The sequence below is a fragment of the Vipera berus genome, assembly GCF_964194415.1.
Source record: "Vipera berus genome assembly, chromosome: 17".
In the NCBI taxonomy this organism is placed as follows: domain Eukaryota; kingdom Metazoa; phylum Chordata; class Lepidosauria; order Squamata; family Viperidae; genus Vipera; species Vipera berus.
This window is the reverse complement of record NC_138220.1, coordinates 1,154,358-1,180,654: the sequence shown is the minus strand read 5'-3', so window position 1 is coordinate 1,180,654 and position 26,297 is coordinate 1,154,358. Positions and strand designations below refer to the sequence as shown.

General features: G+C 50.0%; 1 protein-coding gene across 1 annotated transcript in view; it reads left to right on the top strand.

Moving 5' to 3' along the window:
* The window catches only part of VPS13D (vacuolar protein sorting 13 homolog D), a 55,299-nt gene extending 29,476 nt beyond the window's left edge, over window positions 1–25,823 (top strand). Inside the window, exons 48-71 of the mRNA XM_081341347.1 lie at window positions 98–345; window positions 1,015–1,206; window positions 2,147–2,273; window positions 2,494–2,636; window positions 2,904–3,034; window positions 3,502–3,677; window positions 4,418–4,541; window positions 5,123–5,358; window positions 5,571–5,679; window positions 6,525–6,688; window positions 6,886–6,994; window positions 7,371–7,550; window positions 8,024–8,131; window positions 8,242–8,391; window positions 8,858–9,007; window positions 9,472–9,568; window positions 9,872–10,020; window positions 10,590–10,724; window positions 10,840–11,007; window positions 15,813–15,945; window positions 16,085–16,280; window positions 23,060–23,191; window positions 24,075–24,315; window positions 25,000–25,823. Of these exons, the coding sequence (XP_081197473.1) occupies window positions 98–345; window positions 1,015–1,206; window positions 2,147–2,273; window positions 2,494–2,636; window positions 2,904–3,034; window positions 3,502–3,677; window positions 4,418–4,541; window positions 5,123–5,358; window positions 5,571–5,679; window positions 6,525–6,688; window positions 6,886–6,994; window positions 7,371–7,550; window positions 8,024–8,131; window positions 8,242–8,391; window positions 8,858–9,007; window positions 9,472–9,568; window positions 9,872–10,020; window positions 10,590–10,724; window positions 10,840–11,007; window positions 15,813–15,945; window positions 16,085–16,280; window positions 23,060–23,191; window positions 24,075–24,315; window positions 25,000–25,131 (3,730 nt within the window). The 3' untranslated portion in view covers window positions 25,132–25,823. The remainder of the gene's footprint in view (window positions 1–97; window positions 346–1,014; window positions 1,207–2,146; window positions 2,274–2,493; window positions 2,637–2,903; window positions 3,035–3,501; window positions 3,678–4,417; window positions 4,542–5,122; window positions 5,359–5,570; window positions 5,680–6,524; window positions 6,689–6,885; window positions 6,995–7,370; window positions 7,551–8,023; window positions 8,132–8,241; window positions 8,392–8,857; window positions 9,008–9,471; window positions 9,569–9,871; window positions 10,021–10,589; window positions 10,725–10,839; window positions 11,008–15,812; window positions 15,946–16,084; window positions 16,281–23,059; window positions 23,192–24,074; window positions 24,316–24,999) is intronic.
* Window positions 25,824–26,297: the final 474 nt, after the last annotated feature.

Genomic DNA, 26,297 nt, shown 5'->3' with positions numbered 1-26,297 from the left:
GGAATACCTGCATTTGACCAGGAGCGTTGCTAGGAGCCTCAGAAGAGGCGGGAATTTCTCGCTCTTTAAATCGTCCGCCATGGTCTTCCTCCCGTAGGTTTTGTGTGGCTATAAAGAAGGAAAACTACCCAGACTACATGCCTTCCAGCGTCTTCTCCGACAGCGCCAAGCAGATTTTCAGGCAGCCGGGACACACCGTGTATCTCCTGCCCACCGTGGTGTTGTGTAACCTGCTCCCTTGTGAACTGGAGTTTTACGTCAAGGGCGTGCCGATCAACGGGACCCTCAAGCCCAGGAAGGAAGCTGCCCTGCACACCGCCGACACTTCCCAGAACATCGAGCTGGGTAAGAGACAAAACATGGGTTTCCCCTCCCCGACTCCTTCGGCTCGCCGCTTCCAATCTGGCGGTCAGTTCTGCAAATCGATCACCCAGTTTTGCCTTAAGAATCGGTTTTTCAAAATATCTAATTTTGCCAAGAATCGTTTTTTAAAAAAACATCTAACTTTGCCTTAGAAATCTTTTTTTAAAATATATATATATAGTTTTGCCTTAATCATTTTTTAAAAAATCTAGCTTTTGCCTTGAAAAGTGCGTTACATCCACAGCTAGTCCTTGCCCACCCACCATAATGGAGACTGCCCATCAGAGATACAACGTATAAAATGTGTATCGGAAATATAAAACACCAGAGCAGGGAATTATTTGCCAAACAGGCAGGGCGAGTGGCTGAATAAAACGATGATGAATCAAAATTAAATGATGGACGAAGGGATCTTTCGGTTCCCTTGAACTGTGAGAAAGGTGGCAAAATTAGGTCGATCCTAGGCCGACTTGCTTTACGACCGTCGTGAATCCTGACCGTAATAGGCAGGCTCCATTCCAGTCATAGGGTGAGGACTCCCTGTATTCAAGACCTTGGGTCATGGGCCTCTCCTCACCGCCCGGCCAGCAAACGGCGCCCCTACTTCAAAATCCAAAAAAGGGCCTTAATTTCCCTCCTGTTGATTTCCAGGGATCTCCCTCGAAAACTTCACCCACTGCAAGGAGCTTCTGATCCCGCCGGGGACGCAAAATTACGTGGTGCGGATGAGGCTGTACGACAACAACCGGCGTCTCTTGAACCTCACGGTCCGGATCGTGGGCCAAGCCAAAGGCTCCTTGAAGATTTTCATTTCGGCTCCTTACTGGCTTATCAACAAAACAGGTGAATCTCAGCCTCCAGGCAACTTCCGTTTTTCAATTTCAAGGTGGGGGGGGGGGGCGGGAAATGTACAAAAACAAGATCTTTAATTTTGCGGGATTCGATTGATGCTGCTTGTGGAAACACGGTCCTACCGGTTATGTTGCATTTTCTCTTGCTGGGCCAGAACAAGGAGGAAAAAATGGTTTTAACATAAAAACCAAACCAAACCCTGAACCGTGTAGTATGTAAACATGTTCTTTGCCTGGGTGGCTTTTACTCCAGGGAAGAACATGGAAACGGTTTAACAGAATGACAGGGTTGGGAGGGACCTGCGAGGTCTTCTAGTCTGACCCCCTGCTCAGGCAGGAGACCCTATACCAGGGGTAGGCAACCTCGGCTCTTTTATGACTCATGGACTTCAACTCCCAGAATTCCTGAGTCAGCTGAGTCAGCTTTGCCCTCAGCATAGCTGACTCAGGAATTCTGGGAGTTGAAGTCCATGAGTCATAAAAGAGCCGAGGTTGCCTACCCCTGCCCTATACCATAACAGACCAATGGCTGTCCAGTCTTTTCTTAAAAACCTCCAGTGATGAAACACTCACAACTTCCTAGTGGCCGGCTGTTCCGCTGGTTAATTGTCCTCACTGTTAGGAAGTTTCTCCTTAATTCCAGGTTGCTTCTCTCCTTGATTTAATTTCCATCCATTGTTTCTTGTCTTCTGGTGCTTTGAAGAATAAATTGACCCCCTCTTTTTTTGGGGGGGCTGCCCCTCAAATACTGAAAGGCTGCTTCTATGTCCCCCCCCGGTCCTTCTTTCCATTCAATCAGACGCACCCAATTTTGTTTGAATATTATTGTGGCTCTGGAGCAGGCAACTGCAAAGGGACAACCGAGTGCTTTTAATGCCAGTTGAGTTTTTAAATCCCCTTGTTTCCCCCCCCCCCCCCGCTTGCATCCAAAGGGTTGCCCTTGATTTTCCGGCAAGACAACGCTAAGACCGACGCGGCCGGCCAGTTTGAGGAACACGAGTTGGCCCGCAGCTTGAGCCCTCTCCTCTTCTGCTACGCCGACAAAGAGCAGCCAAATCTGTGAGCTTTGCTTTTTGCCTCGTTTTGCGACCCTCGTTAAGTGTCGCAACTCGTTCTTAAGTTGGTCACAGTGAATCGGGGCTCCCCCCATTGACTTGGCTTATCACGTGACCCCTGGATCCTGCGACGGTCCCAGCCCTTGGGGTTCTCGACTCGCACGAGAGTTAACAACTTAGTTTTACTCCTGATTTTTTTCCTGTTTGGTTTTTTTTTTCCCCAGTTGTACCATGCGGGTCGGGAGAGGTATCCACCCTGAGGGGATGCCTGGCTGGTGCCAGGGCTTCTCCTTGGATGGAGGAAGCGGCGTCCGAGCCCTTAAGGTCATCCAGCAAGGAAACCGGCCGGGCCTTATTTATAATATCGGTATGTCTTTCTCACCACGTGGTCTCTTTTCCTCCATCCCTTGCAGTATGAATGGGACATTATTATTGTTGTTGTTGTTGTTATTTTGGGGGTGGAGGGTCATGATTTTTTAAAAAAGTTTTTTTTAGTGTTTTTTCATAGTTAGCCGCTTAGAAGCCTTCGGGGTAAGAAATAAGAAAATTTAAAAAAAAATGAATGCAGGTGATCCACAGCTTACCACCACCACACTTGTTTTCCTTCTCTTCTGACCGGCTCTGTGTTAACCAGGTATCGACGTTAAGAAAGGCAGAGGGCGCTACATGGACACTTGCGTGGTGACCTTTGCACCTCGCTACCTGCTGGACAATAAATCCTCACACACCCTCGCCTTCGCCCAGAGGGCCTTTGCCAGAGGACAGGTAAAAAAAAAACACACCACCCTTGGCTCCTCCTGTGACCCAGCCTTTCTCGAACTCAGCCCTTTGAAGACGGGCAGACTTCAGCTCCCAGAATTCCCTTTTCCCTGCTCTGGCAGGGGGGATTCTGGGTAGTTGAAGATCTTTCTTCAAGGGGCCGAAATTAAGGAACACCTGTTAATGATAAGAAACTTCTCTGTCTCTCTCTCTCTCATCTGTCCGTCTATATGTATTCTCTCTTTTTCTTTCTTTCTTTCTTTCTTTCTTTCTTTCTTTCTTTCTTTCTTTCTTTCTTTCTTTCTTTCTTTCTTTCTTTCTTTCTTTCTTCTTTCTTCTTTCTTTCTTTCTTTCTTTCTTTCTTTCTTTCTTTCTCTCTTTCTCTCTTTCTCTCTTTCTCTCTTTGTCTCCTATTCCTGAATTCTTCCAAGCCAATGGTGCCAGTCGGGTCTTTCTCTTTCCCATCTCCTTAGGGAACGTCCAATCCCGACGGCTACATCTCCACCCTCCCAGGATCGAGCGTGGTCTTCCACTGGCCACGGAACGATTACGACCAGCTGCTTTGCGTCCGGCTGATGGACGTGCCCAGCTGCATTTGGTCCGGAGGGTTCGAGGTCAACAAGAACAATTCCTTCCACATCAACATGAGGTGGGAATGGAGGAGTGTTGGGGAGTCTTAGATTGGCTGTTGTGAGCCCTTTTATGTGTGTTGTTGCCTCTGTGTGCCACTCTCACTGTCCCTCTTGTTTACGTGGAGTTTCCTTTAAAATTTTAACATCCAGAATCAGATTAATGTGGAGGCGGAACCGATAAAATGACAGATTTGATTGGGACGTTGCGGCCGTGACAGTTTGGGTGGGTTTTTTTTTTCTTTTTATATGTAGGTAGTCCTCACCTTACGGCCACAATTGAACCCAAAACCTCTGTGGCTAAGCAGGACATTTGTTCAGTGAATTTTGCCCCATTTTACAACCTTCCTTGCCACCTTTGTTAAGTGAATCGCTGCATTTGTTAAGTTAGGAACACAGTCACTAAGCAAATCCAGCTTTCTCCCCCCCCCCCTTGACTTTGCTGGTCTCAGAAGGCCGCAAAAAGGGGGTCACGTGACCTTGGGACACAGCAACGGTCATAACTATGAGTCAGTTGCCAAGCGTCCGGATTTTGATCACCTGACCCAGGGGGGGGTGCTGCAGCCGTTATTAAGTGTGAAAAACGGACCTACCTCCCCCAAATGTAAGCAAGTCGTAAATCGAGGACTCCCCCAAGCGTTACTACACAGTGGAGTTTTTTTTTTTAAAAAAAACCTGGCGTACACCTGAGCATTTGTGACGAGACGAAGCGAACATTGTCAAAAGGTACCAGGCCTTGTTTGCCTTTGACGTTCTCCAGGGACACCCTGGGCAAATGCTGCTTCCTTCAAGTCGAGATCACCTTGAAGAGAGCCACGTACTGCGTCTCGTTCAGCGACACCGATAAATTTCCCCCTCCGTACCGCATCGACAACTTTTCTAAGGTAAAAAAACCCACAAAAAACGGTGGGGGTGGCGATGGGAGGGAGAAGGCTGTTTGCTTTTGAAAGCGACCGCCGAGTCTTTAAGTGCAGTGCAGAGGGCGGAGAATGCCGACTGGAGCTTGGATTACAGATAAATCCTCGCTTTACGACCGTTCGCTTACGGCCAATGCCATGCTGGGGAATTCTGGCTAAGTTGAGAGAACACTTCGCTGGGGGGTGAAAAGCGTTGAGGAGCTTCTTAAAATGGAAGGAATGCAGGTCGTCCTCAACGAGGGCTCACTTAGTGACCGCAGTGACGGCAGCTCTGAAAAATAGGGACGTGCGACCGTCTTTCACGCTTAGCGACCGTTGCAGCGTCAGCCCTGATCACGTGATCCAAATTCGGACGCGACTGACTCATAAGAGTCCCTTTTTTCAGTGTCGTCGTAACTTTGAACGGTCGCTTAATGAACTGCTGTGAATCGAGGGCTACTGGCCCGCGCAGTGTTCTTGTGAATAGGTCAACGTTTCGATCAAAAGTCCCGGCCGAGCTTCGTCTCCCTAGGGGCCGAGTCATAACCCAAAGGGTGTCCCTCTGACAGGTGCCGGTGGTCTTCGCCCAACACGGCGTGGCCGAGCCCCGTCTCAGCACCGAGGTGAAGCCCTCCACCTCCCTGGACTACGCCTGGGACGAGCCCACCCTCCCGCCCTACGTCACCCTGACGGTCAAAGGGGCCGGCTCCTCCGAAGTCGCCTGCTGCATGAACGACTTTCAAGAAAGCAAGCAGCTCTATTACGAAAACTTCATCTACATTGCGGCCTCTTACACTTTCTCGGGGTAAGCCTCTAAACCGTGGCTTGTAGGGCTTCCCGCTTGAGCAGGGGGTTGGACTAGGAGACCTCCAAGGCCCCTTCCGACTCTTATTATTCCTATCGTTATTAACTGCCATTGTTATTCATGGCAACTGGACCAAGGTTTATTAAAACGGAGATGTTTCCGTCACTCATCTAAGTAGCTTCTTCGGTCTCCATTTTCTTGGATCATTCCAGGCTCCAGGAAGAGACGGGAAGACCTGTTGCTACGAACAAGGAAGTGGACTGCGCTGAGCTGGTCCTGGACGTCGCTCCCAAGACGCAGAGAGTCATCTTGAAGAAAAAGGTACGAAGCTTGGAGAGAATCGGGAACTTGATCCCTGCCCCCCAGTAGTAGTGAACGAGGAAACTGGTTCCTGCACATTAGTTGAGTGAACCTCTGAGAAGGAGGAAGTTTTGTGGAGGTAGCCTCTTGGCACTTTGCTTGCAGGTGTTTCAGGACCCAACTAGGTAACCTTGGTGAGCCTTGGTGGAGCAGTGGGCTAATGCCTCCCTAAGTAACACCAGCTGCCTGCAATTAGTGCAGGTTCGCGTCCCACCAGGCTCAAGGTTGACTCAGCCTTCCATCCTTCCGAGGTAGGTAAAATGAGGACCCAGATTGTTGGGGGCTTGGGGGGGTCCCGAAAGCCCTAGTAATAAGCAGGCATATACATAGAATGAAGGCTATTGCTAAGCACATTGATTTGTGCTTTAGATTGTAAGCCGCCCTGAGTCTTTGGAGAAGGGCAGGATATAAATGGGATTTAAATAATAATAATAATAACCTCATCAGCGCTAGAAAGGAACGGGAGGAAGAGGAGGAGAACCTATTCAGTGGACGTGCCCTCTTGCAGATTACGTCCCCTAGTTGGCTCCTGGAACGCCTGCCAGAAAACCACGGAGCTCAGAGAGCCCCAAGGATCATCCTACAGTCCTCCCTCCTTTCTGCAACCCCCCCCCTCCCTTCCGGCACTGATGATGTCCCCTAGCGGGGCCGGAGCCCTCCAGGGACTGCTCAGCCCAGAGCTGCAGGGATTCTCCTGTTTTTTTTCTTCGCACTAATGCTGCTTAAAAGGCTTAGGAAGAGGGAGGAAGACGACGCCTCAAAGGCTGCCACACAGCCTTGGTTTCATTGCCCCTTCCCCCTTGCAGGAACCCGGGAAACGCTCTCAGCTGTGGAGAATGACCGGGGCCGGCATGCTGTGCCACGAAGGCTCGGCTGTCCCCCGTCACCCCAACAAACCCTCCCCACCTCGCTCGGCAGAGACCTCCATGATTTTGGACATTGCTGGCTTGGCGGCCGTCACCGACAACAGGTGGGCAAAGCTCGGGAGCTCCCCTCCGTCTGGGATGCTCGGTTAGGAAAAACCGTGGGGCCAAACCTTCTCACGTACGGGTGGTCCTCGACTTGAGCCCAAAGTTTGCAGGGTCTCTGCTGGAGCAGGGGGTTGGACTAGAAGACCTCCGAGGCCCCTTACAGCTGTGTTCCGACTGGCTGGTGTTGCTCTCCTAGATACGAACCTCTGATGTTGAGAAAACCGGACAGGCGGAGAAGCACCACCCAGACATGGAGCTTTCGAGACGGCAAACTGGTGTGCGGCATGCACGGACTCGCAGTGCAGGTAGCGAGAGAGATCCCTTCCCCGGGAGGGTCAGGGGTGGACCGTTGGTGACAGAGCCGGTCATTTGCCTCCTTTCCGAGAGTCGTTGAGGCCGCTTGGAGAAGGCCCCACTCAGCTGCCCCCGAGGTCACAGCCTCGCCTCCAAGTGTCCTCAACGTCTCTCGAAGCAGGCAAGGAGTATCCGTCCTTCCCACCCTCCGGTCAGAGCCGAAGAAGCTTCTTGGAGGAGAAGCGAAACGTCTTCAGAGAAAAACCAGGAAGTCCAGTCGCCTCCAGAAAAAGCACCTTCGGGACAGCCTGGAGCTGGAGGAGGGAGCATCTCCACGGACACTCCCCTCCCCCTGCTCTCTCCGGTCACCTTCTCTTGTCCTCCTAGGCCAAAGGAGGCAGAGCCGGGCTCCGCGATGGAGCGGAAGTTGTTCTGGGACCAGACACTTCCCTGGAAGACTTGAGTCCCGTCCCTCCGGATCAGCAGTTCATCAACCAGAAGATGCGGCCCGGTTCTGGAGCCCTGGCCGCCCAGGTGATCCCCGACGGTCCCACAAGAGTTCTGCAGGTGAGGGCTGTCCGCGTGTGTCTTTGTGTGTTTTGTTTGATCTGCACCCAACCTGGTAATAATTAGCAGTTGCAACCCTAAACAAGGAACCATGAGCCAGGAGATGATTTCTAGCTTCAGAGGTCTTGCTGCTCTCTGAAGTTTGGGGTGGTCTTGCAGGGGCTTTATTACCCAGCTAGGTTACGTCATCAGTGCCAGAAGGGAGTGGACTTTGAGCAGGAGGGAGGAGGAGGAGGAGGACTGTGGGGTTCTTGGCACTCTCTGAGCTTGGATGTTTGGGTAATGAAACCTCTGCGAGAAAAGTAGCAAGCTCAAGAGAGCACTAAGGACCCCTCAGACAGAATAACCCAGGATAGTAATTGCACCACCTCCTCCATAGTTTTAAGAAGAAAAACAGTTTTAAGAGGGAGGGGGGGGAGAGGGAGGGAGGATTTGCACCCTGAAAGAGTCCTAAATTGTGCTTCCCATATTAGATCACCGATTTCAACCAGCGCAGAAACGACCGTCTTTCCTACGAAGGGGAGGAGTTGGACCAAGACTTGTGGAAGCTGAAAAACCCAGACCTGCAGCAAGAGTTGGAAGTGAGTTTTGCGGAGCTGGGAGAACGGCTCTTGCCCGGGGTGTGGTCATTCCTTCCCGACTAATAACCGCTCTTGTTGACCTGTGTGTGTGTGTTTCGCCCTCTTTGCAGGTCCAGCTGAAGCTAGAAGGAGGGGTCGGCTTGTCTTTGGTCAACAAGGCCCCCGAAGAACTGATCTTTGCAAGCTTCGTCGGCATTAACGTCCATTTCACCCAGCTGTCAGCCAGTCAAGTGCTGGAACTCAGTATACAGGACGTGCAGGTAACAGCACCAGAGAAATGGCCGCAGCCCTCAGACTTGCAGACCGCTTCGCAGCCCTCTGTAAGCGCTTGACACAGTCAGCAATCTTGTCCCCAACAATCTGGGTTCTCCATTTTACTGACCTCAGAAGGACGGTGAGAATTGAAGTCCTGGCAGTGGGCAAAATTAGCCTACAATCGTGCATTCTAACCACTGGGGAGGGAGGGAGGGAGGGAAGGAAGGAAGGAAGGGAGGGAGGGAGGGAGGGAGGGAGAGTAAAGGTTCTGGAGGTTTTTAAAAAGTCCAGGGTCTAGAAGGAGGTTGGACTAGAAGACCTCCAAGGTCCCTTTCCAGCCCTCTTCTTCCATAAGCGTCCTCAGCTTGCTTGTCCATTAGATTATAATAGATTTGGGCATCTGTTTTAATAATAGAGCCCAGAGCTTGATAAGCCTCAGAGTGTCTCTCTCCGCTTCCTGTTTCGCCCCAGGTTGACAACCAGCTTCTCCGCACCACTCAGCCCTTCATGCTTTTCCTCACCCCCAAGATGGGCGAGAACGAAGTTGCCGACACGGGCCCAGCCGTGCAGCTGAACGCTATGAAATTTCCTAGTAAAAGCCCTTTAAGTGACATATACAAGGTAATCCCTTCCACCCCAGTCCTCTGGTCGGTGACGTTGCAGAACCAGGGGGGAAACAAAAAAATCCCCAAAACCTTCTAATCTCGGCCCATCGCTCCCTCGGATCAAAAAAAAAAAAAAAAAAGCAAGCAAGAAAGCCACCCGGCTCAGAGAGCACCCAGGGCCCCGTAGTGCTCTGGTTTTATTGGCCCTTAGTTTGATGTCTCCCTTCTAAATCCACTGGATCCACCCAACTCCCGAGAGGCTAACCTTCAGAGCCCTTGAGTTCCAGGTTCCCCTGCATTAACTCTCTTAGCAAATGCATTTCTTTTGTGGCCTTTTATCGCGATGATCAAATTTTATTTCCTGCCCATTCGTGCGGTTCAAGGTGACCTCTTGGTGCCCTTTCCTTCTCTCTCTCTCTCTCTCTTTTTTTTTTTTTTTTTGAATACTCGACGTGCTCTAACAGTCCTCTTCCATTCCAGCACCTGATGATCACAGCAAGCAAGTTTACGGTCCAAATCGAGGAGAAACTGTTCCTTAAACTTCTCAGCTTCTTCGGCTGTGACCAGACAGAATCGGGTATGTCCTCCCACCCGCTGTAAATTCTGTGTACCACCTGCCCCTCCCTAATAAGAGTTTCCGTGAATTTTGTCTGTGAGTCATGTTGCAAAGAGACTTCCCTGAACGCGGAGGGCCCCCCCCAAAAAACCATTTTTTTAAAAAAAAATATGCAGCGATTCACTTAGCGACGGTGGCAAGAAAGGTCGTAAAACGAAGCAAAATTCACATAATAAATGTCTCCCTTCAGCCACATCAGTTCTGAGCGCCATTGCAGCTAATGAACGTCCCTCTCTCTCTCTCTCTTTCTCCCGCTGGCCACAGAGGTTGAAAATTACGACGAAAACCTCCACGAAAAGCCGGTCGGTCAAGAGGTTTCCCGGAAGAGATACTATTTTGAAAACCTCAAAATCAGCATCCCACAAATAAAACTCAGCGTCTTCACGTCTAGCAAGCTCCCGCTGGATCTCAAGGTAAGACTTTGGGGGTGTCTTCAATAAGGAGGTGTGTGTGTGTTACATAAAGTTATGTCCTGTTTAATTAAACTCTTGTGAATAATTTTCTGCCAGATTTTATAGTTGCACGTCTGTCGTCTTGAGGGGAGAAGTTGAAACAGTTTGTGTCCAGGATGTGAGGGGTCTGTAGATATTTCCCCAGCCCTCTTTCTGGCCTGTGCAGTACAGGCAGTCCTCGGCTTACGACCGCAATGGCTGCAACGGTCGTAAATGTGAACAACAGTCCTAAGTCCCTTTTTTCAACGGACTGTTGTAACTTCGAACAGTCAGTTAACAAAAGTCGAGGGCTGCCTGTATACCGTGGAAGGCAGGCTGGTGGCAATTGTTTTTTCTGCGGCCCTAACCATCCGTGGGAGTCCGTTGTCTTTCTCGTTGGGTTGCTGTCCCAAAATAGTAAATATCCATTTCTGGGCCAGCTCAGCCTCCCCACAACAATCCTCAGCCGAGCTTTTGTCTTAAGTACCCATTTTACAGAATGGAAAGACTCTTAACAACTGACAGGTTCTTCCTGGCTATTCCGAGCTCAGGCGCTGAAGAGCACGCTGGGCTTCCCTCTCGTCCGCTTCGAAGACGCCGTCATAGACCTGGATCCTTACACCCGGGTCCACCCCTACGAGACCAAGAGCTTCATCGTCAATGACATTCTCAAGCACTTCCAGGAAGTAAGTGGGTCCTTCATCCTTGTTCCGATGGTGGTGGTGGGGGGCAGCCATTCCCGGGTTTGTGGCTGGTGCCGGGATCTCCAGGTGGCGACCTTTCCCCCCTCGTGTTTCCCAGGAACTGCTCAGCCAGGCGGCCAGGATCCTGAGCTCCGTGGACTTCCTGGGTAACCCCATGGGGCTCTTGAACGACGTCTCCGAAGGGGTCACCGGGCTGATCAAATACGGCAACGTCGGCGGCCTCATACGGAACGTGGCTCACGGCGTGTCGAACTCTGCGGCAAAGGTAGACTCACAAGCAGTTCCTTTGGTAACCTTCAAAGTTAGCACGGCGCTGAAAAATGTGACTTGGCACCATTTTCATACTTGTGACGGTTGCAGCGTCCACGGTGGGTGGGTGGGTGGAACAGCCCTGCCTTCAGCAGTTGTGGATGCTCCAACACTGGAGGTTTTTAGGAAGAGGACTGGAGAAATGCTTGAGCCAGGGGGTTGGACTAGGTGACCTCCAAGGTCCCTTCCCGCTCTGTTATTCTGTTAAAATATTGCTCTTTCCCTGCAAGGAAGCTCAGCCTGAGCAGTTGACCACGGCTACAGCTTCTCCGTGGATGCTGTCAGCAGGGAGAGGAGGATTAATGACCGAGTCTGCTCCCCAGATCCTTCCACCTGATTCCAAAAATATGCCAGACGTTCTTTCATCCTTGTCTGCCTTTGGCGGGGGGGGGGGGCGCTGGGGGCTGGCAATCACAGCCAAATGTCAGGAGGGATGCAGCCCCTTCCCTTTCTCAGTTGTCTGCTTCTTCAGCCAGGTGGGCCTTTGGACTCTGGAGCTGAACAAAGCTGAATTTTAATAACCCCCCTTTTTTTAAAAAAAAGAGAGAGAGAGAGAGAGAAATCCTTCTTTATGGGCCGCATCTGGTTTTGCCATTGTCTAGATTTTTCGCTTGACGATCCCCGTAATGGTTTTCCCATGTATCTTGGAAGCGGGGAACGGCTTCTCTCAGAGGCCCCCGAGCTGAGTATGGAAGTTTGGCACAGCCCTCTCGGATGGAGAAAGTTCACTGCAGTTTGATACCTGGAGACTGGCTGCCTGTGTGCTAGGAGAGGACTTTGATCCTAAATATAGGTCTGGGAGGGAGTTTCCATTCCCTTTGCCCTCCAGGCTGCTGGCTGAAAAGAAAAGAAAGAAAGAAAGAAAGAAAGAAAGAAAGAAAGAAAGAAAGAAAGAAAGAAAGAAAGAAAGAAAGAAAGAAAGAAAGAAAGAAAAAGGGAGGAAGGTAGAAGCAGGAGAGGAGGAAGGAAGGGAAGGAAGGAATACTATAATATAATCTACAATACCATATAACACAGCACAATACAATATACTATAGTGCAGGGGTCTTCAAACTTGGCCCTTTTATGACTTGTGAACTTCAACTCCCAGAATTCCTCAGCCAGCATGGCTGGCTAAGGAATTCTGGGAGTTGAAGTCCACAAGTCATAAAAGGGCCAAGTTTGAAGTTCGACCCCTGCTATAGTGTATAATATAGCAACATACTAAAATATACTATAATACAATATATACTGTCCTACAATATACTGTGCTATAACATATAACATAGCATGATATAGTATACCACACTACGCTGTATTATGCCACGCCATAATATAGCAACATAACGTCTTAACACAATACCATACAGCCATAGAATACGTGATATATCATGCAACGCAGCGTAACGTAATATATAAAATATACAATATAAACTACTGGCGGCACGATACACCCTCTCGGGGAACACGAAGGAGGTAAATCAGAGTTCACCGGGCCGGCCTAAAGATTTTGGAACTGACAAATCTCAGCAGAGGAGACGACTAAATATCCCGAGCGGGCCTTTCATCTCGGAAATTTAATGTTTTCTTAAGGAGTTTTGATTTCTGCTGAGGCAGCTGCAGCTGTAGCCCCCCCCTCACACACCCCACCCCGCAGCAGCCCCCTCCCTTCAATCGGGAGCCATCGGGAGGGGAACATTTCAAGCAAACCGGGAACTGCACGATTTCATCCGAAGCGCGGAAAGGGACAGAAATGGGGGGGGAGAGAAAAAAACAAACCTTGAATTTGGCCGAATTTCAGAAACCAGCTATCGTCCGACAGGTATATAGTCCCAACTTACGGCCACAGTGGAGCCCCACATTTCTCTCGCTAAGCGAGACATTTGGAGCTTTATTATTATTATTATTATTATTGTTATTATCTTAACAACCACGTGGCCCAGATTGTTGGGGGGCAATTAAGCTGACTTTGTAATAATGCCGCTTGGGGTGTGTGTGTGTGTGTGAAAGCCCTAACAAGCAGGCATATACATAGAATGAAGGCTACTGCTAAGCTTGTAAGCCGCCCTGAGTCTTCGGAGAAGGGCGGGATAGAAATTGAATTAAAATAAAAAATAAAATAAATAAAATAAAATAAAATAAATGAATAACTGCAGTGGCTCACTTAAACCACGGGAGTGGGGCAAAAGACATCGAACAAATGTGTCTCCCCCCCCCTCCCCGTGTCCTTAGCTTAACGCCCTCAGGGGCTCCCTTAACAGAAAGGTGGCAAATAGGAGGCAAAAATCCCCTCCCAGCTATCTCGCTGAGCGACAGCTTCACCTGTGGTCGTAAGTCGAGGACCACCGGTGTTTTGCTCCACTCGTTTATTCAAGTTCTCGCCTTCCTGGTGTGGGTTTGGCCACACGAGAGCGTATTTTTTTTCTTCCCCTTTTCTCTCCTTGTGGCTGGCAGGAGGTGGTGTTGTTGTGCTTCCAATCACACAGCAGCCCCAACAAAGGTCATGGATTATGAGGGTGGGTTGTGTAACTCTTGCCCGTGGCTGTGTGTGTGTGTGTGTAGGTGAAGAGTTGCCCTGGGTTTGCCTCCGTGAAGCCCTCCCTCCCCGTTGTAAATCTCCATCAATGCTGACTTTGAACCCTGGCGAGGGAAACAAGTTGTTGTTGTTTTTTTGCCTCTTGCCTGGATGTTCTGTGCCCTACGACAAACAAGCATTCATAAGTGCAAATCCTTGGCAGCTCTTCCTGAACACACCACCCCCTTTCCCCAAAGCAAACTTTTCAACATGGGGGGGGGAGGCGGGGAGGAACGCCCCACAAATGCAGAGTGAGGCACAAGGCAACGACCTGAATTTTAAAAAAGCACTTTATTATAGCCATAGGGCGAGAAAAATAGCCAATTGCAGGCTACTTGCCTACATGCGTATATTAAAAAAGCACCAAGCGTGACCTCATGACGAATCGGAGCACCTATAATGAAATTAATTTTAAAAACTGGGATTGGAAGGGTCTGCCTGCAGCCCCCTGGCTCGAGATGGGAAATATTTTGCCAAGGTGTTATTTTTTTTTTTTTTTTAGTGGGATGCCCGACTTATTTGGGCCACATTGTGCGGGGAAATTCCTTGGAAAAAGCAATTGCGCTGGGAAGAGCCACTCGTCAAAGGAAAACTTTCCACCTGCCCCCCCTCCCCACGCATGACTAGCACTCGGCCTGCTGGGCCTCTCTCTTTCCCCAAAGGGAGCTTAAAGCCAGCTTAATGATGGCTTGGGAAGCTGAGGGCAGCGATGGGGCGGGTGACACACCGGTGGTACCTGACGGGAGCAAAGATGCTGCATTAAGGAGTCGGGTGCATTGCAATTGGTCCGGGGGGAGGCGGTCTGGGGAGCCCCCCCCCGCCTGCCTGGCTTTGCTTCCCCCTTCCCAAATGATCCGTGTGGCTTAATAAAGCCTCACTTGCCCCAGCAGTGAACACCGCCAGCGAGTGGGGTCATTTCAAGTTCACTCCGTGGACTTTTGACAGCTCTGTGTGTATGTGTGTGTGTGTGTGTGTTTGCGCGCGCACACGCAGGGAAAACAGCCGGCAGCTCCTGCCGGGATCTCTCACATTCAGGCCTGTAACACAACACGGTTGCCTGCGGGCCCCCACTGGGCAGCTTCACCGGAGCTGCTCCTCAGGGGCAGCCCCCTCCCATCAGGCCCCGCGGAGGGGTGGGGGGCAACAGCCCGGATCCTCCACTTCATGGGGAGTTCATGGAGAGCCCGGCTGGACCCCCACCGTCCTCGACTTACAACTGAGCGTGTTTAGTGCTGATGATGTTCCCTGGTTTGGGTCACGAAAGGTCTGCAAGGAAGCCACCAGGCTGAGAGAGCGCCAAGGAGCCCACAGTCCTTCCTCCGAGTTTGTTTGTTTGTTTAAAAAAATCCCCATCAAGCTTCAAGAGTAGCGCAGAGAATCCAACTTAAGCCTGATGACCTGTCAGAAATCAAGCAGAGACCCTGAGGGTATGGAGAGACCCGGGATGGCTGGGAGGGTCTGAATAAATGCTCCTCTGACCTGGGGGCTCGGGGAGCTTCCAGATCTTCCGTGGGGAGTTGGCAAGCCCTGAATTGGGGCTACTAACAGAGACGGCCTTTCCTAAGCTTTTGTCCCACCTCTTTCTCAGCCAGAGGGCGTCAGGCCTTCTGCCACCAGCCATGTGCCACTTTTGGCAGGCCACGAAAAGGCAGCTGCTCAACAAATCTTCCCTTGGCCAGTAGCCCGCCCCTGTCTGGCTTTCGTTTCGTGTTTTTAAGGTTTTAAACTGAATTCTGGGTCCTTCTCTAGCTAATCCGCCCTAGGGAGCCAGATGATCCCCAGATCAATTGGGGGAAAAAGAGTGCTCTGTGAGCCGAGGATGGATGGATAGATGGAGAAAGAGAGAGATGATAGATAGATAGATAGATAGATAGATAGATAGATAGATAGATAGATAGATAGATAGATAGATAGATTAGATGATGATACAGAGATAGATATAGATAGATAGACATGTATATGTATATTTGTGTATATATACAGTATACATATATGTGCCTCTCTCTCTATTCTTTACACAGAGAGCAGGCATTGGAATTTCATTTTGATGTGTGCCAGAAAGGCGACAATGAAGGTTATCTGATCTTAAATGTACAGGATTTCCTGTACTTGGGATATAATTATATAGCTGCGTAGGCTAGTTACGTTCTGGGCAAATTAATAGATGTCTTCTTTTTTTTTTCTCTCCCCCCCCCCCTTCATGGCAGTTTACCGGAACTTTGTCTGACGGTCTGGGAAAGACGATGGATAACCGGCATCAGACGGAGCGGGAATATATCCGATACCACGCAGCCACCAGCGGTGAACACCTGGTGGCCGGCATCCAAGGCCTGGCTCACGGTAATCAGCGTCCACCTTCTCTCTCTCCACGAGTGACACTTTGGCGACCTTTGTGTTCCACTCTTGGCGGGTGTTTTGTCCCAAAACCTTTTGTTCCAGCCCTCATAAATACCTGTCTCCTTTCCCCCCCCCCCGACAGGCATCATCGGTGGGTTGACCAGCGTGATCACCTCGACGGTCGAAGGGGTGAAGAACGAAGGCGGAATGAGCGGCTTCATATCCGGTCTGGGAAAGGGACTTGTCGGGACCTTAACGAAGCCGGTGGCCGGTGCGCTGGACTTTGCCTCGGAGACTGCCCAAGCCGTCCGAGAGACAGCCACGCTGACTGGCCCCAGGTGAGTGAAACGGGTTGAGTTGGCTCCCGTCTTTCGTCGGGTGTCATCATACGTCCTCGACTTACGACAAGTCGTCAAGGGACCGTTCAGAGTTACAGCAGCACTGAAAAAAGGGGCTTTTCACACTTAGGACCGTCGCAACGTCCCCACGGTCCCGTGATCAAAATTCAGACCCCCCTTTTTGAGCAGGGGGTTGGACTAGAAGGCCTCCAAGTTCCCTTCCAGCTGTATTCCGATTGAGTGATCTTCGTTGCTTTTCTCTGCACTCTTTCTAGAGTCTCCACATCTGTTTTTAATGTGGCTATTCCAACTATAGCCGCCTTCTTCTTCGTCGTCGTCATCTTCAGTGGGAAAGGTGGGGAGGGGGTGTGTCTGGTGCCCGCAGGGGCAGCCCAACCCCACTGAAACGGTTTCCCAAGACCACATCCTGGAAAGCCGGGGATGAAAGCCAGGTTGTGCTACAATGAGGATTGTTTGGCTGAACTCCACTTGAACCCAGAAGCGTATTGCTAACAATGATGCACTGATTACCTGCTTAAGGCGGGCAGGCGGGCGGGGTGGGGGTGTCAGTGTGAGTTTGTCTCCCGTCCCTACCACTCCCCTCCTTCTCCTACCCAGCTTTCATCCTTTGGCTTTCCACGTTCCCCTTCGCCCGCTTCCTCTTAAGCGCACAAAACCGTCACAGAAGGGAATAAATAAATAAATAAACGAGCTAGGAATGAGCGTTTACACACCCACGTTGGCACACAAGGTGTGTGCTGCAGCAGCCTCTTTGGGACTTGAAATGTTCTTTTGGAAACTGCCAGGAGACCGACGACGAAGTGTCGGTGTTCGCTTAACGACCGGCTGCAACGATTGACTTAACGGCCACTGCAAAGCAGGTGGTAAAATTGGGTCGTCCCACGACTGACCTTAACAACTGTCCCGAGTTACGACAGTAATGAGCTGGGTCAGTGATTGGTCTAAGGGTCTCCTGCTTGAGCAGGGGGTTGGACTAGATGACCTCCGAGGTCCCTTCCAGCTCTATTCTGACTGATTGTTGTTGTTATTATTATTATTATTATCATCGCCTCAGCATTTCTTTGCATTAGCACTGCGGTCTCCCGGCTAACGCAACGTTGCTGTTCGCTGAATAAAATAGATTTGCTAGAGCAAGAATTGGATCTCTGGGTGTAAAAAAAAGGCCCAGTCACGCATGGCCCAGAAATCAACAAACAAACAAGCCAATAAAATGATTTAAGGCTTAAAGGGTTTGATTCCTCCACTTTTTTTCCCCTGCTCTAGATTTCCACCTAATTAGGTCCTCCTGAAAAACCACTTGAGTGTCAATAAAACTGCCTCCAGAAGGCTAGAATGAGTCACAACTATTCAAAGGGAGGGGAAAGAGAGAGAAAGAAAGAAAGAAAGTTTTCTTTCATTCTTTTTAAGAGTCTTACATAAAGTGACACCAGAATGAGAAATGGATTATTTTGGGCTCAGGAGTGCAAGGGAGTACTCAGAGTTCAGCCAACACAAGGAAAAGACATTTGCAGTACATTTCTCTCTCTCTCTCTCTCTCTCTCTCTCTCTCTCTCTCTCTCTCTCTCTCTCTCTCTCTCTCTCTCTCTCTCTCTCTCTCTGTGTGTGTGTGTGTGTGTGTGTGTGTTTGTGTCTTTGGCTTGGAAGGGGGAGGAGGGAGGGAGGGAGAAGGGTTGAAGCTTCAGACAAACAGGGGAACTCAGGGCACCTTACTGTAGACTGCCGGCTTCAGAGGACAGAATAACAAACAGAGTTGGAAGGGACCTTGGAGGTCATCTAGTCCGACCCCCTGCCCAAGCAGGAGGCTGACCCTATGCCATTCTAGACGAACGGGTTTTCCAGTCACTTCTTTCAAAACCTCCAGTCTTACCGATAGAAAGTTGTTGTTTTTTCCCTTCTTCCTTGGAGATGTCGTGGACGGGAGAGAGTAAGCGATGGGTCACCCATCCGGCTTTCACAGCTTTCCATTTGCGGTCGTAAGCCGAGGACTCCACGTAGGCCTTTGCGAGCTTCTTGCCTGTTGGCAGAAGGAAGTACATTTCCCCCCCCCCCTCCCATAACACCTGCCTAGGACAATTGCTTTTTGGCCGTTGCTGGCCAGAGCGCGGCCCCCAGCCCCTGCACTGACCTGAGGGTCCCCCTGCTGGCCGGGGGGGGGGGGAGGGAGTGCCCCCCACCGCCTGGCAGCCCAGAGCTCTCCGGAACGGATTCACCCTTGGCCTGTCCTGCCCTCCCCCTGAACTCTCTCCGTTTGAGCCCCTTCGCAGCTCTTGCAAAGCACGTCTCCTTTGCAGCCCCAAGGCAAGCCCCCCCCCCACCATCACACATGCACAAACACAGAGACACACACGTGGGGGTCCCAAGCTAGCCTGAGAAGCTCGAGGCGTGTAAATTTAGCCCCCCCCCTTCCCCTCCAGCACAGAAAAAGAGGGCCGATCCGAACTTGGCTGAGGGATGGGGGGGGGGCAATGGGGAAGGAAGGTTGCGTCCCATTGATTGCGGTCTGGCGGAAAGCCAGGCCCCGGGTTTGACCGACAGTTGAACTACAGCGTTAAGGCGTGTGTAATGCTACTCGGGGTTTTGTACGGCCGCCAACGAGTACATATCCAGAGGGCAAAAGTTTAATGCGAGCCGAGGCTCTCCGAATTAACCCTCTCGCGCAGCACGTAACGGATCCCTTTCCTTCCCCATTCAAAAAATGTGAACCCGCAATTAGGGCTTCACTTCCGAGTTTCGGCCGCAAAGGGCAGCCGGGAGGACGGGGTGGAGGGGGGAACAATAGGGGGCATTGATGGCTGGCACCCTCCCTTCTCCACTTCCCCCAGCAGCAGTGGGGCATGGGCTAGAGGATCCTTTTACTTGCAACCGTTCAAGCCTACAACAGCCTTGAGAAAATGGGGGTTAGCGCCGTTTCTCGCACTGAAGGACTGTCGTGGTCACGAGATCAAAATTTGGACCTTTGGCAACCGGCTCGTATTTACGACGGCCACAGTGTCCCGGGGGTGGGGTGGGGGGGTGTCTCACTTGGCGATCTTCTGACATCAGCAATTCATCGGTGATTTATACAGCACAGGTCCTCCGTCCTCAACAGCTCATTTAGTGGCTATTCAAGGTCAAACAGCGGGGGGGGGGGGGAGGGACTTTACTTACGATGCTTTCTGACCCTTGCGGCACGTTGCAGCGTTCCCCGTGGTCACGTGATCCAAATTGGCAGCAGCTCACACTTAACGACGCTCGCAGTGGGCCGCGTGATCCCCTTTTGTGACAAGCCGGCTTCGCTTTTAACAACCGCGTGACTTAATTCAACACCCGCCGTGATGCAACTTCACAAATGGCACATGAAACAGGGCAAGTCTGGCTTAGCCAATGTCTCATTTAACCGATGGTTAGCAATGTCAACATTGGGCTCCACTGCAGTCGTAAGTCGAGGACAACCTGCAACTGTGCCGGCCTGCCTTTAAGTCTATTTAGGAAGATTGTGAAAGTCGTGACCTGTTCGATCTTTTTTTAAAAAAAAAACACACAAAACAACGGAGGATGCTTCGTGAAAAATGTAGCTGCACAGGTTGTGTTTGCATCCAGTTAAAGATGCCCTGTAGGGGATTTGGTTGGCTGTTTTTTCAGCCTCCCCCTCCCTCAAAAATTCTTCAAAATAGCTATTTTCTCTGGTTAGTTTGCAACAGAGCATTCACATTTCTTACCAGAAAGACAGGTTTTGTCTGGGCCGAGTCAAAAATAACCCTCTCTCTCTCTCTCTCTCTCTCTCTCTCTCTCTCTCTCTCTCTCTCTCTCTCTCTCTCTCTCTCTCTCTCTCTCTCTCTCTCTCTCTCTCTCCTCTCTCCCTCTCTCCCTCTCTCCCTCTCTCCCTCTCTTTCTTTCTCTTTCTCTCTCAAACACACACACACACACACACTAGCTGTGATTAACAGTCACACTCTTATTTTTTGCATGTTAATTTTTTGGTGTGTTGCTACTGCAAAGACCAGCCCAGGTAATCCTTTTTTTAAAAAAATGCCGTATATTGTGTGTGAAAACCTGCTCCTCGTTTATTTCGAATTTGCTGTCCTTTGTTAAACAAAAACAACAAAAAAGAGGGATTAAATCAAAACATAACACGCCTCTAAAATTGTTGGCGAGAGCATAAATCAACGGAAATAGTCCCTGTGTACTAGAATATTAAAAGTTGGAAAGTTGAGAGAAAAGTGGGGGGGGGGGGGATAAAGACACCGCAAGCTTGTCTCACGAACCCAGTCAGCTGGAGAAAAACTGGACCAGTCTGCAGACTTGGCTCCCAAGAGTTTGTCATGCGATATCACAATGACATATTTTTTTTTCTAATTTTTACTCCCGGATCTCAGACACAATTGCTTTGGAAACCACGAGCAGAGAAAAGTTGCTTGTCTGCCAGCAGCCATAAATACAGGCGGTCCTCGACTTGAACGACCACAATTTGAAGTCCAAAATTGAGGTCGCTTTGCAGCAGTGATTTGCTTAAAAAAAAAAAAAGAGTCGTAAAACGGGGCAAAATTCCCTCCATAAATTTCTTGCTCAGCAACGTAAATTGTGATCGTAAGTCGAGGACTTGGTTAGAAAGGGAAGTTTCTTAAAATTTTTTTAAAAAGGAAAAAGAGACCAATTCTGTGATGCAATGTGTAATTTAAGACCCCCCCACACACACATTCACGCTACGTTCACCACCATCCCTGCCAAATAATTTCGGCTTGGCCATCTTAAGAAAGGTAGGATGTTTCTTTGTGTGAACCTCAGTTGCGTTACTGAGGCTTCTCAGTTGCACATTGGGACGGCTGGCCTCCTTCGCCTCCATTGTGCTTGTAAAATATAGTCGAGGCTCCCGAGCCAACATTTAACGTTGCTCCAGCAATCCGAAACTGCCTGGCTGAAAAGCAGAATTTTCCTGCCTTTTGGCAAGCTTCAGCGAACGCCACCAACCTCAAAATAACAGTCAACGAAGTGGACTTTTGGGGTCTGTTTCGCTTTTCTCGGAGAAAAACCTCCGAGGCTGTCTTGGAACAGTAGTTTTCTGTTCAAGCTGTTCCTCCCCTCCCCATCTCTGCATTTTTTATTTTGACCCTCCATTTTTTTAAAAAAAAACAACCCCAAGCTTTGTCTTGTCAATGAATGGGGAGCTGGGTTTAATAAAACCTAGATGCAAACAAGTCACCGTGCATTTAATTGGCTTCTCTTTAAATGTTTTTGCATTTTCAGCTTTTTATATGTTGTGTGCGTGTGGACGCACAGACACACACACACACACAGACACACACCCCAAGTGCTCTTTATTTGCAGAAGGCAGCTTGAGGCAGCCAGACAAGCTGGAGTTTAAATCGTCCTAATATTGAAGAACTGTGGAATGTTTATTTTCTCACCCAGCTCAAATAAGACTCAGTTGCCAGAAGCCGATGGCTCGCAGTTAATTGTTTACAGCATCCAGGACTGTCAGGGGAAATGGAAAAAAGCATCTTAACCAACATTTAAACCATGTTAGACAGATAGCCATGCAAACTAGGATAGTTACAGTATGATTGGGTTGGCAATTCTACCTGTATGTTATTTATTAGTCCAGTAATCCCATTTATTTGGGAGAATTTATCTAAAAATTCCTTCCACGTTGCTGTTTTTGCAACATTTGTGGATAACTCCACTGTTGTTTATTTTAAGTTACCATACCGTCTCGTTCAATGACTCCTTTGCCAAGAGTCTGAATTTTGATTACAGGATTGGGGGGGGGGGGGACGCATCAAAGGTTGTGGATGTGAAAAAAAGGTCCTTATTCCCTTTTTTCCTGTGCCGTCATAACTTTGAACGGTCGCTAAACGAACGGATGTAAGCCCAGGATGACAGGCAAATTCTTGAATGTGGCCTTCAATTCGGAAGAAGAGCACGTTTTTTTCCCCTTGTTTTTTTGGGTGTAAGTGTTTTAAGTTTTCACCTCTGTACGTGCCTGCAAACTGGCCTAGCCTGAAAGGAGAGGGCTGGGTGGTGGTGTGTTTTCCCCTTGGCCGTATCCCGAGTTCAAGTTCTGCCTGCTTGGCGGGTTTCCTCCCTCCCTCCCTGGCTTGTGATGCATCTGTCCGTTGGCTTTTGGCTTTGGAACTGTGATTTCCACTCTGGAAGGAAGTGAACACGTTGCGCTGGGAGAGTTGGATGCTACTCTGGGTGAACCGTGGAGGGGGGGGAACACGGGTGGGGGGGGAACCAGCCAAGCTGGTGGGGAGCCAGACGACAGGCCGTGCCAGAGAACAGAACAAAACACACAAAAAGAGTTGTGTGCTAGTCAGAGGCAATTCCTCCTTTGCATCTCTCTGCAAATATGGGCAACCTGGTATTGGCACCCGGGCCTGGCACAACACCTCCCCCCCCCCTTTGCTGTGCCCTAGATGTTCCCGGGAAGCTGTCAAGCCTTCTGCCACCCTTCCGTGTTCTATTCTTCTGCTGCCATCGGACACCTAGTCCTCGATTTACAGCCAGGAGGAAACCCACCAAAATTTAGGTCGCCCCGTGAGACATTCGCTCGCTGGGCTTTTCCACCGTCGGGAGTGGGGGGATCACGTGACACACACACACGGGAATGCTGCCACCGTCGTAAATATAGGTCGGTTGCCCAAGCCTCTGAATTTTGCCCCGTGACCACGGGGAATGTTGTAGTGGTCGTAAGTGCAAAAAACGGTCCTCGGTTGCTTTTTCCCGCTCCTGGTATAGCTTCGGTCACAAAGTGAATTGTTCCTCTGTGTGATTGACAGGACCCAGGCTGAGCGGATACGGAGGCCGCGGTGTTGCCGGGGGCCACAAGGCCTGCTGCCCCGCTACTCGGAGAGCCAGGCGCAGGGCCAGGAGACCCTCTTCAAGGTGACGGACAACATTCAGGATGAGTTGTAAGTACACCGGGTAGGTGGTTCCCCTTGCAGGGGACACAATCCTTGCTCCCCTCCTCCTTGGGGAGCCTCGCTGTGGCGTGATCAGTGTGACTTTTGCGGGACGCAGTCAGGGCTTTTGGGGGCATCGGGGCCGTAAATTCCCCGTCAGTGTAGTCGCTTCTCCTTTTTTTAAAAAACAAACAAACAAACCACCTTTGATTTTTATTTTCTGCTTTTGGGGGTGGCGGTTGCATTCTCTGAGATTTCTGGATTTGCAATTAGCTGGGTTGCATACACACAGACACACACATCAGAAAGTAATTGAATTAATCAGCGATGTTTTTCAGAAGTGAAACGGGGAGCCTAGCTAGGGAAAACAATGTGGAATCACTTAGTATGGGAGAGCAAGATATTTTTTTGGGGGGGGGAGAAAAAAAAACACAAAACTTTTTTTTTCCTTTAGAGATTTAACTCCGGAGAAAAATATGCAGATCATTAGGACTTTTTTAAAAAAAAGAAAAAAAGGGGGGGGGGGGAGAAAAAAAATCAAATCACAAGAGCAGGAGTTAGGGATGGGGTCCGGGCGGGGAGAGTCTGCAAGTAATCCTTGACTTAACAATAGTTCACTTAGGGACCGTTTAAAGTTACAACGGCCCTAGACAAAGGCGACCTAGGACCCATTTTCTCGTTTAACGACCGTGGCGGCGTCCCCGCGGTCACGCGATCCAAATTCAGACGCTTTGGCGACTGACTCGTACTGGTGGCGGTTGCAGCGCCCCGGGGCCAGGTGACTGACGAAAGGTGTAAAGAATTCTCAGCTTGACCAGCTGCCGGCGCACAGAATTCTGGGAAATGTAGGCCCAGGATGAGCCCTGAGCCCTCCTTCTCTCCTTCCCCCCAGCTTCATCGCGGTGGAGAACGTGGACCGCTACTGCGTGATCATCTCTTCCAAAGCGGTTTATTTCCTCAAGAGCGGGGATGCCATGGACCGGGAGGCCATCTTCCTGGAGGTCAAGTACGATGACCTCTACCACTGCCTTATCTCCAGGGACCACGGACAGGTCTACGTCCAGCTGACCAAGAAGGCCGTCAACTCCACCAGCGGCGTGGCGATGCCCGGCCCGTCGCATCAGAAGCCCATGGTGAGCGGCCGCTCGGAGACTTTCCTTTATTGGCCACGGAAGGTAGGGGAGGAGGGGGCTCTGAGTGAAATAACTTGGCTTGGGAGAGGAGCCCACTGGAGGTGTTGGAAAACTCTTATTGAAAGGTAGGCCTCAACTTAGGCCATCACTGAGCCTGAAGTTTCCGTTGCTAAGCGAGACAGGATGGAACGAAACAGAATAGAATAGAATAGAATAGAATAGAATAGAATAGAATAGAATAGAATAGAATAGAATAGAATAGAATAGAATAGAATAGAATAGAATAGAATAGAATAGAATAGAATAGAATACGAGTTTTGCCCCATTTCACAAACCTTCCCATCGTTGTTAACTTTGCTTGTCAGAAGGTCACAAAAGGGATCACATGACCCCGGGACACTGCGACTGTCATAAATATGAGTCAGTTGCCCAGCGTCTGAATTTTGATCACGGGACCGCGGGGGAGCGCTGTGACTCCGAGCCACCACTAAACGAACAGTTGCAAGTTGCAAATTGATCCCCTCCTTGACGTTAACACCTGCAATCGGGACCGGATTTGTCTTTCTGGGTTGTCCAGGATGACCTGAAATTCTCAGCCAGCGAGCTGATGGTGAGGACTTTTTTAATTTTAATTTTATTAATTATTTTAACAGCAGCCCTGGTCGTTTTCTTCCTCTCCCCCAGGTGCACGTATCAGCGGAGGACGTGGCCGTCCGTCTCTGTCAAGAAATCAACTATGCAAAGAGCCTTTTCTACGAACAGCAGCTGATGCTCCGGTCCAGCGAACACCAGGAACAGTTAGAATTGGATTCCTGACCCAGAGAAAATGTGGGGACACACACACACACCACCACCACTCTCCCTCGGCTCAGTCAGAAAATCTGGCCCCCTCCCCAGGGTGTAGGAATAGGAAAGCGTTGGGTGAAGCAGAGAAGCTAAAAAAAAGTCTGCAGGAAAAAAAACCAATCTTGTGCTGTGGGACGCTCGGAGTCACCAACAGTGGAGATCCATTAGGGGGGAAAAAAACCTGGGATTTTCTTAACCATTTGTGTGTGTGTATATATATATATATATATATATACATACTTGTGTGGATGATGTGTGGATGTATCTATTGATACAGGTACCGTACACACTGGCGAGGTTGTATAAAAGTCTTTTTCGTGTAAAGAAATGATAGGAGAAGTTACGTTGCACTGATCTTGAGCATTTGGGGAAAGGGCACTTTTTCCCTCTTCCTTTCCCTGGAAGCCACAAAGAAGATAGGGCGGGGGGGGGAGACCCTTAGCCTCCCTCCCCCTTGGGCAGCCTGGCCAGAATTTGGGCATCTCAGGACATGGCAGGGGGGGCCCTGACTTCACTGAGCGACGGAGGGTGAACCGACTCAGTCCTGCCCAGGACCAGGCTAAGTTTTGCTTTTCTGGCATCCGGATGTGGGAAGGGGAGTTTTAAGGAGACCGAAGGAGAGAGAATGCCGGTGGATAAATGTAATATTGCAAAAACCTGCAGTCTGGCCCTGAGGATTAATTAAAAAAAAAGAAAAAAAACCACGTGGCTGCTCCTGGAATCTTGCGGTTATTTCCACAGCAGTCGCGGGAGCTGCATCCCTGAAGGTTGCATCCCTGAAGAGACTGGACAGCCACTTGTCTGGAATGGTCCAGGTTCTCCTGCTCGAGCGGGGGTGGGGTGGGGGGCTGGACTAGAAGACCTCCAAGGTCCCTTCCAGCTCTTATTCCGATTGATTGTCTTGGGCTGAGCAGAAGTGACCGGCCAAAGCCAGCCAGCTATTTTGCCCGCCCCCCCCCTCCCTTGCCTAAAAAAAAGCCTTGACCTTCCATTTTCCCCTCCTTTTTCATGGCACTTTGCAGCCTCTTGTCACAAGCATCGGAAAGCACAGAACAAGACGGCACGCCTCGGATTTGCATACCTGCCAGAGAATTCATTTGGAGAGCCAAAAAAAGAGTGATCGGGAGGGAGGAGTT